Source organism: Eublepharis macularius, chromosome 16 (genome assembly GCF_028583425.1).
Source record: "Eublepharis macularius isolate TG4126 chromosome 16, MPM_Emac_v1.0, whole genome shotgun sequence".
Taxonomy (NCBI): domain Eukaryota; kingdom Metazoa; phylum Chordata; class Lepidosauria; order Squamata; family Eublepharidae; genus Eublepharis; species Eublepharis macularius.
Genome location: NC_072805.1, coordinates 36,401,030 through 36,418,364, shown reverse-complemented (window position 1 = coordinate 36,418,364; position 17,335 = coordinate 36,401,030). Strand labels below are relative to the sequence as shown.

The following is a 17,335-nucleotide window of genomic DNA, read 5'->3' as shown; positions in this document are numbered from 1 at the left end:
CATTGGTTGCATATATAAGTAGGTAAAGGTAGTCCCCTGTGCAAGCACCGAGTTCTTACTGACCCATGGGGGGACATCACATCACGATGTTTTCTTGGCAGACTTTTTACAGGGTGGTTTGCCATCCCTAGGAAACTGGGTACTAATTTTACTGACCTCAGAAGGATGGAAGGCTGAGTCAACCTTGAGCCGGCTACCTGAACCTGGCTTCCGCCAGGATTGAACTCAGGTCGTGAGCAGAGCTTGGGCTGCAGTACTGCTGCTTACCCCTCTGCACCGCGGGGGGTCGGGGCATATATAAGTACCTTCTCCTATTACAAAAAAACCTTTATACGTACGGTTGTGACACCATTACAAGCATCTTTCCTATGACCAGGTACAGTATTTATGTCGTAAAATACACGTAGACCAAATGCATTTTGACTGTGAGGCCTTCCTCGGTGGCTAAAAATTGTGCATGACACACTATACAAGATTCCGCTGTTCAAGTGGCTTCTGTGTCTGCATACAGTATGTGACTGCTTTAAAAAAGAGGAACATTTAAATGTTGATTGAATAAGAGCCAACCCTGTTTTTATGTTTGGGTTAAACTGCATTTGTTTTATTGCTTTAAGAGGCCGCTCTGAAATGATGGTAATTATAAAATTAAGCGGCATGGCATGCTAGACAGATTAACCGAGAGGCCGTTTGAAGAAAAACTGAATGGCTGAGAGACGCTCTTCTGGGTCTGCTTGAAAGCTAGCAGCAGAATTCTCCATTTGCTGGTCTGTTGCTGTGGAAAAGGAAAAAAAAACAAACAGGCAGTCTTTTAATTCTTGACATTGTTTGTAGGATAAAAGCAAGCTAATGGATGCTTTGAAACATGCCTCTAATATGCTCGGTGAGTTACGGACTTCCATGTTGTCTCCAAAGAGCTATTATGAACTCTGTATCCTCTGGATGCCGGTGGGTGTGCTGGGAGTAACGTTGCCGCTGGGAAAGCATTTAAACAAACCATGTTGCTAAGCCATGGTTTAAGTTAAAAATGTGCATGACCGTGGCTTGTCCGTGGACATGGCTGTGCCTTTTGGTCCTCCCTCCTGCCGTTCTTGTAATGAGAACAGTGAGGCCACATTTCTCTGCAGAAGAAGGGAGGAAAGGGGCGCACCTGAGTGCTGCCATGCGCTGGGGTCATGCATGTATTTGACTGTGGTTCCGTGAGATGTCTGGATATTGTAGCTGTCTCTGGCGTTACCTGTGAGTGGGATTGGGTGGGGGATCCATTCTGCAGAATTGCAGATGGAAGGGACTTTTTGGGAGGAGGGGGGGTCCTATCCATACCAGTGGAGAAAAGGGGCATAAAGGCCTGCTGTCGAAGTGGATCTTTCAGGCTGTCATTATACCTGCCACGGCATTGGATTTCAAAACAACATGGTGGCTGTATAATTTTTTCTTAGTGATGGTGATAAGAGGTTGCTGTTATGGTTACGTACTACCTCTAGCAGTGATGCTGCTAGCTAAAGACATGCACACCTATGTTCAGACAGGTCGGAAAACATTGAAGGCCTAGCCGTCTCCCACCCACCCAGCCATACTCCTCTGACAGCAGTGACAGCTACACTAAACCCAGACCCAGAGGTTTGATTCCAATCACGGCGTTTGATACGGAGGGCCTCCATTCCAGCCCTTGCCCTGTCAATTCTAATACATTATTTGCAAATGTAATGATTAGGTAAATTGCTCAACGGATCAGGCAGGTTTTTTTTAAAAAATTTTATTTCTGGTTGGTTCCAAAGTTTGTTCCTCCCCCTGTCGATGGCAGGCAGTTTTTCAGCGGAACAGCGCTTTACTGCCTTCCTTCCGCCTGTTGCAGTCTGCCCCAATGCCGCTCCTTGGATACAGGGGACTGGTTTGATCACGTGATAGTCCTACGGGGGGGGGGAAGGCATAGAGGGTGCTGCTGGCAGGTGGGCATGTTAAACGGGGTGTTTCTCCCCCATCTTCCCTCTCCGCTCCTTAAGTCCTTACCTGCCCCCAGGCTCAATTTCTACATCTGTCCAGTTAACCCTGCCTGCGGACTAAACCTTCTCCCAGGGTCGTTTTCTGAAAAGTCAGCTCCCTTGCCTACCTCTTCACGTCGCCTGTTTTGGATTCTCTGATCTTCTGGGAGTTCGATTCCCTCTTGGTATTGCTGGGTGACGAAGCCCCAGGTGTTTCTCTAGGCACGTGTTAATCCTTAACCGGGCGGAACAGATATGGCTATTTCCGATGAGCTCCACTACTTGGAAGTGTATCTGACGGAAGAGTTTGCCAAGGGACGGAAAGTGGCGGATCTCTACGAGCTGGTACAGTACGCTGGGAACATCATCCCGCGCCTGTAAGTAAAGCGCGGTCCGGCGGCAGAGTTTCAGCCCTGAGGCTGTCGGTTGCAGTGGGGGAAAAATGGACTCATTTTCATAATGCTTTGTATCTTTTGCTTGGGAATCTGTAGGGGGATCTTTGTTTTTGCTACACTAAACAGTGCATTCTTGTGCAGGACATCTCCGCTCTAAAGCTGATTCCGCACATGTTGGATAATGCACTTTTTTTTTTAAATCAATTTTTTATTTAATGGGTTAACATACATTCCCATAATACATAATACAACTACATTTACCCTTCAAATCAGTATTTATGCCCCCATCCCTTCCCCCTCCCCCTTTTCCCTTTTTGACTCCCAAAGGCACTATAACCCCTTTATTTCTTAATATTATCTCTATTCAGATACTTGTCCCTATTATAAAAGGTAAAGCTTTTACATATTCTCTATACATCTTAATAATTGTCCAGAGACCACAGCTGTCCTTTCACATCCCACTTACTTTCAGGGTACTCCTTAAATTTCCCCCAGTCATTTAAAAATTCACTTGGATTTTGTTCTTTCAGTTTTCTTGTCATTTTATCCATCTCCGCCATGTACAACAGTTTTTGGATCTAATCTTCAACTTCTGGTATTTCTTCTTGCTTCCAGGATAATGCACTTCCAGTCCTCTTTAGAGATCATTTGGAACTGAATTTTTCGAGTGTGAAGCAAAAAATCCACTTCCAAACGATAGCTAAAGTGCATTGAAAGTGCATTATCCAACGTGTGCGGAATCAGCCTTAGTCTGTTGTTACTATTCTGGAAGCAAAGGAAGCTTGAAGTTTCTGAAGGAGGTGTGACATCGTCTCCCCCCCACCCCCGTTGTGGTCAGGGCCATCATCCACCTGGGACTCTCCCATCTTTTATCAGAGTAGATACAGACAAGCCTACGCCCAAGAAAGGCACAAGTGGCATTTTTCTTGCACCAGTTTCTCAGGTTAAAAAGTCTCCTGCAGCCTGGCTGGTTTATTCCTTATCACCTCCACTTGCTCTCGTCCAGGTTCTAGGTCTGCTTTCTCCGATGGGAGTTCTTCCCAAGTTCTGGTAATACTTCTAGCTGCTGCATTCTTCCTGCATGGTTAAAACGTAAGACAAATACCACGTGGGAAAGAAAACCAATGGCCGTGGAAAATAAATCCAAACGCTTCTCAACACATAAGTCAATACAAAAGTACAAGAACAAAAAATACTACTATTGGATGCAGATTGGCTTCCTCTTCTACCATAGAGAATCTTTTCTGGAGAGAACCTTACTAACTTTCTTCAGCGTCTCCGTCATTGTCTTTGGGACATTAGAGACTCTGTCCCTCGGGACGCTGGGATTGATTACTACTCAATACGGTGCATTGGAAATTAAATTGTGTTTAATATTATATATGAATTTAGAAGTAAGAGTAGCATATATGAACTTGTGAATCAACAGTAATAGATTGTTCATAAAATACTTTTGTATTGACTTATGTACTGAGAAGTGTTTGGATTTATTTTCCACTGCTATTGATTTTCTTTCCCACGTGGTATTTGTCTGTAGTTTGTAATTTTGGGAAAGCCTCCTTATTGTTGTACTCTATTATACAGGGTTAAAACGTAAGGCAGCCGGGCCACCCATGCTTGGGGGAAGAGATACTTGCTGTCCCACAGCCAGAAATGTGTCTGGCCTGATTCAATGCTGGCTGCTCTCCTAGCTGGCCCCAGTCAAGTGCTTCCCCCCTGCCCCTGTGAACCCACAGGGTGTCTCCTTCTGCCCCATGCTGGCGTTGCTGGCACGCTTAGGGCAGTGCCCTGTTTGCACGTTTCCTTCCCCAGGACTGGGTTGCCCAGGGATGTGACAGGGATTTTTGTGCTGATGGTTACGGCGTACAAGACGTTGGGCTTTTCATTTGTTTTCACTGATTTGTGCTTTTTCGTGCGTTTTTTAAAAATTGATTTTAAATTTTTGCAAGTCGCCTTGCATTTGTATGGAGAAAATATTTTTCCAATTTTTTTATGCTGCCTCTCCCTTTAATGACACCCAAAGTGGTTGACAAAGATTAAAACCTCAATAAATAGTATACGTTAAAATTGGGAAGAAACCACCAGAATACAACCAGTAAAACAACATAATCCTAATAACTGGGACAACCCAACATTAAACAGCCAGGTGGCATAAATCCCGCCCAAATTATCAGATGACTTATAAGCAGGGGTCATTTCATAGAAAAAGAGCTAGAGGAACTCATTAGCATATGCCACGCCCCTTGACATCACCAGAAATTTGTCGTTAGCATAACTGATTTGCATATGTCACACCCCCTGACATCACCTATCCTGGCTGCTTTGGACCCAAGCCTGGCCATTCAGGTGCGAAATTGGGCCCAAATTGGCAAAAAGGGGCTGAAAAGGGGCCCCAAATGGTCATGATTGGGCCGCTGCTGAATGGGAGAGTGATCCACCACCCGTCAGAGGCCTGATCCGGGCCATTTCGGCCCCAATCTAGTACGAAACGGGCCCAAAATGGGCAAGAGTCAGGTGGGCAGGGCCACCTGACATGTGACCTCTTTGGGGAACTGCCAGAACTGTGTTCCTGCGCGTTCCCCCTCGAAATGAGCCCTGTTTATAGGAAATAAATATATTAGCCTATTTATACTAAGCCCTGAATTGCAAAGGGACTGTGAAGCAGTTTCCAGATGCAAAGATCTGGCTTGTCTCTGGGTTTTTAGACACAATCACAAAGGATAGGTAAATGGGGCCTGCATGTTCAGAGGCAGCGTACTTCTGAATTACCAGTTGCTGGTGAGGCACCAGGTAATGCGAGGCTTCGGCTTCTCAGGCCATGCTTTCTAATCCTTCTAGAGGCATCTGGGGTTAGCCGCTTGAGAAACAGGAAGAATCTTATACCCGGCAACTGGAGGATGCCGGATATTGAAAGAACAGTGTTCAGAAAGACCGTGGAGGGGATTCTCTGGTGTGGCTTTACTGCATGCGCTTCCACTTCGTAAATGAATTTTTTTTTTTGAAAAAGTCTTTTCTTCTTCTGATCTTTTCAGCTATTTACTGATAACAGTTGGGGTTGTCTACGTGAAGTCCTTCCCTCAGTCCAGGAAGGATATTTTAAAAGACTTGGTGGAGATGTGTCGCGGAGTCCAACATCCTCTGAGAGGCCTCTTTCTCCGCAACTACCTTCTTCAGTGCACGCGGAATATCTTGCCTGATGACGGAGAGCAACCCGAGTAAGAACATCTGATCTTTAAAAAAAAATCCTTCCTTCAAAGAGTTTGGCTCCTCGTTTCCCCGTTTTGTCCTCATATCAACCCTTCGAGTTGGGTGGGAAGAAATGTGACGGGCTCATTGTCACCCAGAGCTGTGTGGGATTTGCACTCGGCTCTTCTATACCATTGTCCAACCCCTGAACCGTGCTGGCTGTCCGTGTGAAACTTTTGTAAATGAGCTTGTTGGGGAAAGGAACGCTGAAGCAGGAAAGAGAACTAGATCAGAGAATCTAGCCCTACCAGTTTCCTTCCGTGCTGTGAAGTAGCTTAGTGTTTTCTCCTCAGGGAATGAAAAAACCATGAGTAAGGGGCTTACACACTTGAGTTCCAATATCCTAATAAGACTGAATTTTTTCATATATATTTTATTTCCACTCCCTTGCTCTCATATCATAAGATGGGGTGGGGGACTGGAACGAAGTCTACGTAGCCACATCGATATGATAAGAGCTACAAAACATAAAGATAAGGAAACTCAGCAGAAAATAGGGAGAGAGAATGAAGAAAAAATGAAGGTTTAAAAGCATCTGAGCAGAGCACCGCTATGAGCGTCTTATGGTGTCGAACTGCAATCCGTGTTTGGGTTCCTGACTGGTCTAACACTTGTTTATTCCATGCATTTTTAAGCCTCCTTTCAACCAAACAGATGGCTTTAAGGAACAGTATATTAAGCAATATTAATACAATTGGATTTTTAAAAATGCGCAACTCCCTAATATGGCATCAGCCTGAAAATGGATTAATTCCTTTCTGGTGTTAAATCCAGCCAGAAGTTCTTTTAATAATAATAACTGCGCTTATATACTGCTCTTCTAGACAGATTAGTGCCCCACTCGGAGTGGTGAACAAAGTCAAGTATGAGCTCAAAGAGAGTATTTAATGAGCATCGCCCTTCCCAGCTCAAAATGCCCGTGGTGTTAAATCACAGTCCACAGCCAGGGCATCTTGTTCTCATGTCCTTGAAGTGGGTACAAAATCGCTATATTTATTCTCTCGGCTTGCAGTGAAGAAACCACCGGGGACATCAGCGACTCCATGGATTTTGTGCTGCTGAACTTTGCGGAGATGAACAAGCTCTGGGTGCGCATGCAGCACCAGGGGCACAGCCGGGACCGCGAGAAGAGGGAGCGCGAGAGGCAGGAGCTAAGAATCCTCGTGGGGACCAACCTGGTCCGTCTCAGCCAGCTGGAGGGAGTCAATGTAGAAAGATACAAGCAGGTGAGAAGGGGGCCCTCTTCTGTATCTTGGCAGTGGCTTGCTTGTCGTGGGGGCTTGCTTGTCTTGATATTGATAAATCTGCAATTTTAATTGTGAGCCGCCTCAAGCGGGGCCCTAAAGAGCTTTCTAAGGGCTTCACAAATGAAATGGCAGACATGCACACCAGCACATTGAAATATGAGACCGCAAACATGAAAGTTTGACAGAAAGCTGATTGGGTATTCCGTTGGAGGATTGTCTTAGATGTGTATTGCCCTTGAGAAAACACGGTGATAAAGAGCACAATGTGTGAAATGGATGCGGCCAACTGTCCGTAGGGCAGGGACGTCGGTTTGAGGACAGTTTTTTGCCTAGAACTCTTCTTTCTTCTGCACTGCACCTTGGAAATTTACTACATCGCATTCTACTGTATCAAGGAGTTCATTTTGTCTGGACTTAAGAATTGTACTGGATTTCTGTGACCACCCAGAGTCTTTCCTTCATACCGGATAGAAGTTTGTACTTTTGTATTTATGTATTTATTATATCTGATGATTTGTGTATGAATTGTATTTATACTGAGCACTTAAAAACCATCGAAAATTTGTAGTATTGTTAAGTATTTTGTAAGCATTTATTGATTGGGTGGTTAGACCCGTTGATAGGGAGTTTTGTTTAGTTAGACAGGCACACCAGCCAACTGAATCCTAGCTTAGCTAGCAACATTACACACACCTAAGCAGGGCTCTCTGTTTTTTAAATTTTTAGTGTGGTATGCACTTTAATCCACTTGACTGGCTTGCCATCTCAATTTGCAGGGGCCCCCAAAGCAAGGCTTCTTCCAAAGACGATTAGAGAGGTTGGGTAGGTTCATAGGTAAGGTATGGGAATGTAATAAGATACGGGGTGGAGGAGTAAATAATAGTTGTACTTCTTAAAAATCTGCACCTTGGCTCCTTTAATGCTGGCTAGAACAGATAGAACCAAAGATCCCAATTTTCAAATCTGTAGTGGGATATACACCCTGACTTGGTTAGCCCAGGTGAGCCTGAGCTCGTCAGATTTCAGAAGCTAACCAGGGTCAGCCTTGATTAGTAATTGGATGGGAGACCTCCAGCGAAGACCAGGGTGGGTTGCAGAGGCCGGCAATGGCAAACGATCTCTCTTGCCATGAAAACCTCACCAGGAGTTGGCATGAGTCAACTATGACTTGAGGGCTCTCTCCACCACACTGGGATATACGAGAGGAGCATTTCGGCTGCTGAGTGATTTTTATGCTGTCTTTATGCTGCTAGATTTTTAATGTTTGTGAATGTTAATGAATTTACAGTTACAATTTTTCCTTTCATGTTAATCACGTGAGCTGCCTCTTCAGAGACCTGCTGGAGATCACTGTAAATTAAGCAAGTAGCTGCTAAGAGAAGGAGAAGGGAACGTTAATGTCTCTTTTCCTTCCTGGTTCGCAGATTGTTTTGCCGGGCATATTGGAGCAAGTCGTCAATTGCAGGGATGCGCTAGCTCAAGAATACCTCATGGAGTGTATCATACAGGTAGGCGCACGGGCGGCTTGATTTGATTGACCTCTCTGGACATAAATGGCATGTAGCAGCAGCTTTCTTCCTGTGGCTCCCTTTGTTATGATGACCACTGTAAAGAAATTGGAGGTGATAGATGAGGGGGAAGGAATTGCCTCTTCCTGGCTTATTGCAAGCTACAAAAACTGACAAGCTTCAATGGCCTGGTTCGGACAATGTGCTTCTTCAACTGCTTTCTATGGCGAGGGAGTTGAGGTCGCATCTTCCCTCCCTCCCTCCCTATCAGCACAGCTTACCTATTACACTCACATGCGGTTATCCCATTTGAATTGAGCTTCTGCATGTAATGTTCGAAGTGTGAAGAACGTGGTGAAGTCCAGAAATTGAGTGTGTAGTCTGAGTTTACTTTTTTTTGGCATGTATTACATGATGTGGCTCTCTGGTAGCTTCCAAGAAAGGGCACATGTGATAAGATAGTAAGGAGGAGAAATTCTCTCACTGGTCTGTCACATGTAGGAGAGCGATTCGAGAACTGCCGTCCGAACTGAGCTAATCAAATCTTTCCCAGCAGGTCACTTTTGGTGTAGACTCTAGAGTTAATGGAAATAGCTGCCTCAGTGTGCAAGGGTGAACTCGAATGTTCGGTATGATTCGATGCTTTAAAAGCATGGAGACCTGGATTCAAATTTTGCTCGGCATCTCATAAGTACAGCAAGGATGGGAGTTACCTTTTGTGCATCAGATCTCTGCATCAAAGCAGAGAGAACGGAATTGGTCGAAGTGTGCATTTTATCTGTAATGTAAGGATGATAAAACAGCATCTTAAGTATGCCCAGTGTTACTGGTTTATAGTTATGTGTAGTAGATTTGGGTAGGAAGAAGCGAGAGTGTGTGAGGATGACGATTAAGGATTGGAAGATAACTTGATGGTTTAGATTCTTTTGGAATAGGGTGTCTGTGTGAGGCTTTCACTATATGCAGGGTGGGGGGGAAGGGGAGGCAGAATCGGCCAACGACTAACACTTTTTGCTGTCTCTAGGTTTTCCCTGATGAATTTCACCTCCAGACCTTGAATCCGTTTCTCCGAGCATGTGCAGAATTGCACCAAAATGTGAATGTCAAAAATATTATTATTGCATTAATTGATAGGTGAGTATATATGCCGGTTCAAGCCTTTGCACGATTAGAATAGAGAGAAAGCTAGCACATGGATCCATGGATGGTGGGGAAATCTGCAAAGAGCTAATTCCCTGCCCCCCTTGACCTCTTTTCATGGTTTCCATATCATGGTCTGTTGATTTAGGATAGGAGTTGGCTCCTAACCATTAGTTGAGCTATTGTGACATGAGAAAATGCTCACCTTGTAATCGCAGCATTTGAAAATTAATGCATGGAATATCCGTGTAGGATTCACTGCTAGAAAAAAGAAATCATATAGGATTATTGGGCCTAGGATAGTGTCTGCACTACTTGGAAATAGGAACAGCCCAGGAGGCTGTGGAAAAAGCTGTGGGGGGCCGTGGCAGAAGGAAGGAGCTAAAGTAGGCAGTGGCCTAAGGAGAAGAGGCTAGAATGAAAGAAGTCCAACCTCTATGAATGAAAGAAGTCCAACCCCCTGCACTGGGCAGGGGGTTGGACTAGATGGTCTGTATGGCCCCTTCCAACTCTATGATTCTAAGAGCCAAGCTACAAGTGACGAATGACACTTGAACAGCAAGTGGATTGAGTGGAGGGCAAGTGAACAGGGAGAAATACACTTGCCGTTCAAGTGTCATTCGTCACTTGTAGCTTGGCCCATAGTCTGGGGGTTGTAGTGGACAGAGGGACAGTTGAATAAAGGAGAAATGCTGTTTATTGGTGCCTCCTTAGTTATATGCATTCTATTATTGCCTCTGCATACTTGTTGGTACTTTTTGTATAAACCTTAGATACTCCTTTAGAGTAGAGTACCCATTTCCTTCAGACTGGTTTAAATATTGAGAGGCAGGGGTGCAAACATACACAATCATTGTGTGTACTTAGTTCTCTGTGTGTAACAATACTGTGCTTGTTGAGAGATTCCCCCCAAATCTTCAAACTGCCATGTTTGGCAAACACCTTTAATGCAGCGGGGAGCTGGATTGTTCCTGCTTTTTTGGCTTTAATAAGAGAGGCAGGCAGCTAAGGCCAGATTGCATTTCCAAAGTAGTCGTAGCTCTTCCTTAAAAGAATGTAATTCTGAGATTGCAATGTGAAGCGTGCTTACCCGGGAAAGAGCTTCAATAGGATTGTTCTTCCAAGCAAACCTTTGTAAGGTCACTCAGCAAGTCCCATTTTACAAGCGAAAACTCAAGTACGTGAACTTTGGCATTTAACAGAAAATAATTAATATTCTGGTCCTCACTGCTCTATAAGCAGCTGGAATTATGAGCTTTGGTGGAAGACAGGGCCCTGCGGTACGCTGGCTTTAATGAATTTAGCTGGGATTGTTATCTGTACCTGTCTCCTCTTGTTTAATCTGTTGAAGAGTGACTTTAGCGATTTTTCAAATTGTATTTTAATTGGGTGTTTATGTAAGCTGCTTTGGGGACATGTTAGCTGAGCAATAAAATGAGAAACCGCAATCCTGTTGCGAAGTGTAGCTTGATCCGTCGTCTTGTGTCTTAAATCCACCACTTGGCTAATTGGTTTATAATAAACCTTTCCCAAAAACATCCCGTGACAGGGAATAAATGAAATGAGTCATTTAAAAAAAATCACAATAAAAGAACTAAAACAGGTGTGGCCTTGCAGCAGAGAATCTGCATTTTATTTTTATTTTATTCATGTATAGCCCACCTTTCTTAACGAGATTCAAGGTGGAGTACAAAAAAAAATAGGCAAACGTCTTACATCAGTCTAACAAGTCTCATAGGCATTCTGGCCTGACTAATAAAAATGAAGCGTACCATCCAGCCAAAGTTAGGCAAAGTTAAGGTTTGTTATTTCACTAGCCAAGCTTTAACTCCCAATCTCTATGAAACCAAAGTGCATAAATCAAGGGGCATAATGTAGTCTGGATCTTGCTCAACTCCCTTTCTCTGGCTTCAGGCTCGCGCTGTTTGCTCATCGAGAGGACGGACCGGGAATCCCTGCTGATATAAAGCTCTTTGACATTTTCTCCCAGCAGGTGGCTACCGTCATACAGGTATGTTTGGGGTTGGTTCATTTCAGCAAGGGATTTTCTGATGAGTAGCCATGTTGGTCTGCAGTAGAACAGCAAGACTCAAGTCCAGTAGCACCTTGAAAACGAACAAGAGTTTCCAGCATATAAGCTTGACTTGTGAAAGCTTACACTCTTGTTGGCGTTTAGGGTGCTATTGGATTTGAAGCTTGCTGTTCCATAAGGGAGGCCCAGGGCCAAACTACAAGTGACAAATGACACTTGAATAGCAAGTGTATTCCTCCCTGTTCGCTTGCCCTCCACTCGCTCTTCCCTTGATCCACTTGCTGTTCAAGTGTCATTCGTCACTTGTAGCTTGGCCCATAGTTAGTCTTTAAGGTGCTACTAGACCAGAATCTTGCTCTTCTACTGTAGACCAACGGGGCTACCCACCTGAGACACGTTCTCTGGGATGACTTTATGCTGGAGTTTGATTGCCTGACCTAGAGCCAAGGTTGGGGATTCAGTTCTCCCTTATATAAAGGAAATAAAACAAAGTCCAGTGGCAACTTGAAGCTTAACAACATTTATTTCACTATAAGCTTTAAGACAAACCTTGCTTCTTCAGGTAGATATTCAGAGGGAAAGATGTGAGAGAAGACAAGCCTTGGTGTGATTTACACCATGAGTCTTTGAAGTGTAAATTCTCAGTGCCTTGGGAGAAGGGAGAAGTTGATGTAGAGAGATTAGATGCGAATCCCATCGTAAAACAACAAAATTAGCAATTGGGCCCTTTCTTGTTTTTTGGACTTTGATACAACTCCTGATCCCTGTTAATCTCTTGCCTCCTTCTGTGCTGGTTCAAATTCCAGTCCAGGCAAGACATGCCTTCGGAGGACGTGGTGTCCTTGCAAGTCTCTCTCATTAACCTGGCCATGAAGTGCTACCCGGATCGTGTAGACTACGTTGACAAAGTCCTGGAGACTACGGTGGAAATCTTTAATAAGCTTAATCTCGAACAGTGAGTGGTTGTTTTCTTTGGCTTGTGTGTTCAGCATATTTTTATTCTGCCCCTCCTTCAAGGAACTTGCAGAGTTCTCCCACTCCTGCATTTTATTTTCAAAACAACCCTGCGAGGGATGTTGGGTTCAGAGAAAATGACTGACCCATGGCCACCCAGTGAGCTTTATGGCAAGTGAAGGTCTGAACCCCGATCTCCCCAGAGACTGTCCACTATACCATGTGGGCTCCCCTTTTTGTAGCCTACAAGGCAGTATCTTCTAATTGGTGGGTGGGTGTTAGGGGAGTAGAAACTCCTTGAACAAAAGCAGCGTTCTTGTGAATGAGGAACCACAATGCTGACCGAACCTCAGTGTTTGTTTTGTGTTTTGTGTTTATTTCCTCTCTGATGTGATACTTTCAAAACGACTCTGATCTTAACAGCGTATCGCTTCTGCACGTTTTGACCTGGGCAAGCATTTTGTTTCATTTATTGGATTTATTATCCGCTTTCCCCGTAAATGGGCTCAAAGCGGATTACAACATAAATAAACAAATAACAATAAAAAGAGCATTAAAATCATAAAATAGGAAAGCAATGCGTTTGGGTGGTGACCCAAATTGCTCAACCCCCCAACCAAAAACAAGCTGGAATGTTCGTGTTACCCGAACCTTGTGGAAAATCATTCCGTTTTTGATCTCTGCTCCTGCCATTTATTCTGCGCTTCCCAAGAGGCCGACTTCTTAAGAGAAGGGGCTCGAGTATAAAAGATTTGAGGTTTGCCAATCTATTATCTCTTCTGTCTTTAGCATCGCAACGAGCAGTGCTGTTTCAAAGGAGCTGACACGGCTCTTGAAGATCCCCATTGATACTTACAACAACGCCCTTACCGTCTTGAAGCTGAAACATTTCCATCCCCTTTTCGAGTATTTCGACTACGAGTCCAGAAAGAGCATGAGTTGTTACGTGCTTAGCAATGTGCTAGATTATAACACGGAAATCGTCTCCCAAGACCAGGTAAAGAAATGGCGTGAGCCAACACCCAGCTACTTTATAGAATTGTAGCATTGGAAAGGAGGAATAAAGGGTGCCTTGCCCAGTCTATGGAATTGTAGCCAGCTAAAACTCTTCTCATAGAAGGAATATTTTAATGCAGATTAACTTCTGATGCATTAAATCAAGAAAATACATCTTTACTGTTATGTCTGTGTGTAGGGGTCCCAATTCTGCCTCAGAAAATGTGAGGAAATTTGGAGTGGTGGTGCTTGGGAAGGGTGAAGTTAGGGGTGGATGTGATCTCACTTCTGGGTGATATTCTAGGCTTGCCTCCCTTCGTCTCTGTGGTCTTTGCTATAGAGCCTATGGGAAATTCCTAGAACGTCAGTATGCGGAAACCACTTTTTCTTCCTCCTCAGTTCCTCAGGGACAGGAAATTAGGGCTGGGGGTGGGTTTTTGCATTCACCTAATGGTGAGAACCAAGCAGATCTTACTTGTCCGAAAGGGTCCAGGACTTGGATAAGCAGCAGGTACCAGTTATAGAGTCCAGTATTTGTTAGACTTTGCCCTTCACAAATGGTATTTCTTACTGTTAGTTAAGTGTTCGGCTGATTTGTGACTCACTAGTCTTTGACATGTACTGTATAAAGTAGGAGGACACCTGGCTGATTGTATCTTCCTTGCAGTAACGGTTTGGGTTGGTGATTGTTGGGCATATTTGACACTTAGGGGGTAGAGGAGGTAGCTTGGCTAGACTTATCCTTACACTTGGCAAATGACGGCTGTACCAGATGTGCTGGGACCACCATTCATGTGTCTGAACTGTTCCTGGAGATGTGGGTGGCAGTTTTAACTGATCCCCCCCCCAACTTCTGCATCTTACCTCCCTGCAACTGAGCTGTTCTTCCTTCCTAGCTCAGATACTTTTAACATTAAAAACTGTCAATACAGTTTTCTGCTGCCTGGCTGCGTTTGGACAGTTACGCTGTTACTGTTTTCTGGGAGCTCTCATTCAGAGCCATAGGCCTTTCAAACCTAATGTAATTTTATTTTCCCATTATAGGTAGACTCCATCATGAATCTTGTATCCACGCTGATCCAGGATCAGCCAGATCAGCCCGCTGAAGATCCGGACCCCGAGGATTTCGCCGACGAGCAGGGCCTGGTGGGCAGGTTTATTCACCTCCTTCGTTCCGAAGATCCTGACCAACAGTACCTGGTATGAACGCTTCATTGCGCCTTCAGTGTGACCCTTTGATAATCCAGTGCATAATTCACCGATGATATGATCAAAGTCATGCATAGTTAGTGTTTCCATAGATGAACCATGCAGGGACAAGCAGGATTTGAGTCCAGTGGCACCTTAGAGACCAACAAGATTTTCAAGGTATGAGTTTTCGAGAGTCAGAGCTCCCTTCTTCAGACTACTTGCATCTGAAGAAGGGAGCTCTAACTCTCGAAAGCTTACGCTCCGAAAATCTTGTTGGTTTCTAATGTACCACTGGACTCAAGTTCTGCATATCAGAGAATGAGGAGGTAAAATACTGAGGAGGTAGAATGGGAGGCACCCATTCAAACTGGATTATGGATTCCAACAATTGTCTTCCTTTTTTTTCAATTAATAGTTTTATATAACAAAAAGGGAAAAAACCTAAAAACCTACAATTACACAAAAAATAATAAAACAAACAAAAACAACTAACCAGCATACAGGAATAACAAAACATACAAATAATACCATAAAAAGAAAGAACAGACTAAATAAACTAAAAGGGTTTCCGATTTTCTCTGCAGTAAATATTGGTATCATTTTCAAATTTACTCTAAGTAATGATTAAAAACTCTTTTTTCTAATATCCAAATTCCTTAGTCCATAAAACCACAAATCATTATATCATTATTATCTATGTCGTGTAAATAATCTATGGAGGGTTTCTATTAATCAACAAACGAACGTATTGAGTTTTATAATAATAATAATAAATTTATATATTGCCCTTCAGAACAATTTAACATCCACTCAGAGCTGTTTACAAAGTTTATTATTATTATCCCCACAACAACAATCACCCTGTGAGGTGGGTGGGGCTGAGAGAGCTCCTAGAAGCTGTGACTGACCCGAGGTCACCCAGCTGGCTTCAAGCGGAGGAGTGGGGAATCAGATTAGAGTCCAGCTGCTCTTAACCACGACACCAAACTGGCTCTCTTTCTAATCAATGAAGTAAGTTTTGCCATCTTTGCAAATTCCAGCACCTTCGTCAGCCGTTGCTCCATTGGAACAGTGTCGATCGAACTCTTCCAGTTTTGTGCATAAAGTAATCTTGCTGCTGTAATCATATATAAGAAGAGAGTCTCCCCAACTTTTGTGTCTTCCCATAAACACATCCATGCAAATAAATAGAAAATGAGCTGTGGGGAGAGAAAACAACGATCTGTCCTCCTCTTTGCTTAGTTTTCTATTTGCATAAGTTTTTAACGTAGGAAGAAGTTTTAAACATGAATGTCCACCCTGAAGCAGTGTGGTGGTCCGTTCCTCTGCTAAACTTTGGGGCCAGGTTTAGGTCATGGGGAAAAGGGACAGTTAAGAAAATTAAGCAAACTTCTGTAATTAAGTTTTCAGCCCTATTGTGTTGTTCCAGATTTTTCCAAAGATGGCGTGCTTCCACCCTTGAGTATACCTAGTTTATAGCAGGTGCTAGAGAGAGACAGGAGAATCTTTATTTAGCAATGATCATCTCACATGTGCGCGCACACGTTTGTGACTAAAATAATTATAATGGCTGCATGTGTTGTGGGAGATTCGTCATCTGGCTCACGTTTCTGTGTTATGAATAGACGTATTGGCCTCCAACTATGAGTCACAGTTGGTAATTTTATACGCCGGTCTTTTTGAGAGTTGTTAACGTCATTAATCTAGTTAATTCACAGTCTTTTGGTAGCTGATCCCCCTCTGCTGTTTTTGCGGGTTGTGAACAGTTTCCATCATTTTCTGGAGAGGAATCTTGCAGCAGTTTACAAACACGGACCTGTTTTGTAATACTCTCCGGATATTGCATATTTCACAACATCAAAAAGAAATAACCGTGGATCCAATGATAAATGGGGAAACAAAAGACTTCTGAAACTATGTTGTTGTCTGTGCATTTCCTACACGACACATCGCCTTGGGCACCATGACTTTACAGTGAATTACTAAATTTGGAGGATAAATTTTTCTCTCTTCTGGTCTGCAAATTTAGCTTGGCCAACCAGAAACATGGCATCTGGAAAAATGGCTGCCATTTTATTTATTATTAGAAATTTTTTTTGCCACCTCTCTAGGAAACCTGCCTGCAGTGATTTGCAAAATGACTTATGTTTACAATAGTTTTTGGAAAAGGTTTAAAGGGCATAGGTTTTATAAACTGGTACAGGCTCTTGTGAATTCTTCCTAGAAGCTAAAATGGCAAAACTGAGGCTATCGTACTTTGCGAAGTACTTATCATGAGAAGATAAGATTCTCTGGAAAAGTCAATAATGCTAGGAAAGGTGGAAGGCAGTAGGAAAAGAGGAAGACCCAAAATGAGATGGCTTGACTCAATAAAAGAAGCCAACTCCTCCAGTTTGCAGGATCTGAGCAAATCTGTTAATGATAGGACATTTTGGAGGTCTCTCATTCGTAGGATCGCCATAGGTTGGAGGCGACTTGATGGCACATCTCACAAGAGCCTGTGTGTGCGTGTGTTTTCTAGTGGTGGTGTGATTAGTATTGGACTAAGATCTGGAAGATCCTGGTTCACGTTTCTACTTTTTGTCATGAAACGTGCTTGGTTGACTCTGGGCCAGTCAGGGAGCGTTTCTCTCTGATTCCGACTCTC

The 17,335-nt window shown here is 43.6% G+C and overlaps 1 protein-coding gene across 1 annotated transcript in view; it reads left to right on the top strand.

Moving 5' to 3' along the window:
- VPS35 (VPS35 retromer complex component) overlaps positions 1-17,335 on the top strand; it is a 29,471-nt gene that overhangs the window by 5,337 nt on the left and 6,799 nt on the right. The window contains exons 3-12 of the mRNA XM_055000840.1: positions 832-928; positions 2,233-2,356; positions 5,407-5,589; positions 6,633-6,846; positions 8,292-8,375; positions 9,400-9,509; positions 11,430-11,526; positions 12,354-12,502; positions 13,291-13,498; positions 14,542-14,697. Of these exons, the coding sequence (XP_054856815.1) occupies positions 832-928; positions 2,233-2,356; positions 5,407-5,589; positions 6,633-6,846; positions 8,292-8,375; positions 9,400-9,509; positions 11,430-11,526; positions 12,354-12,502; positions 13,291-13,498; positions 14,542-14,697 (1,422 nt within the window). The remainder of the gene's footprint in view (positions 1-831; positions 929-2,232; positions 2,357-5,406; positions 5,590-6,632; positions 6,847-8,291; positions 8,376-9,399; positions 9,510-11,429; positions 11,527-12,353; positions 12,503-13,290; positions 13,499-14,541; positions 14,698-17,335) is intronic.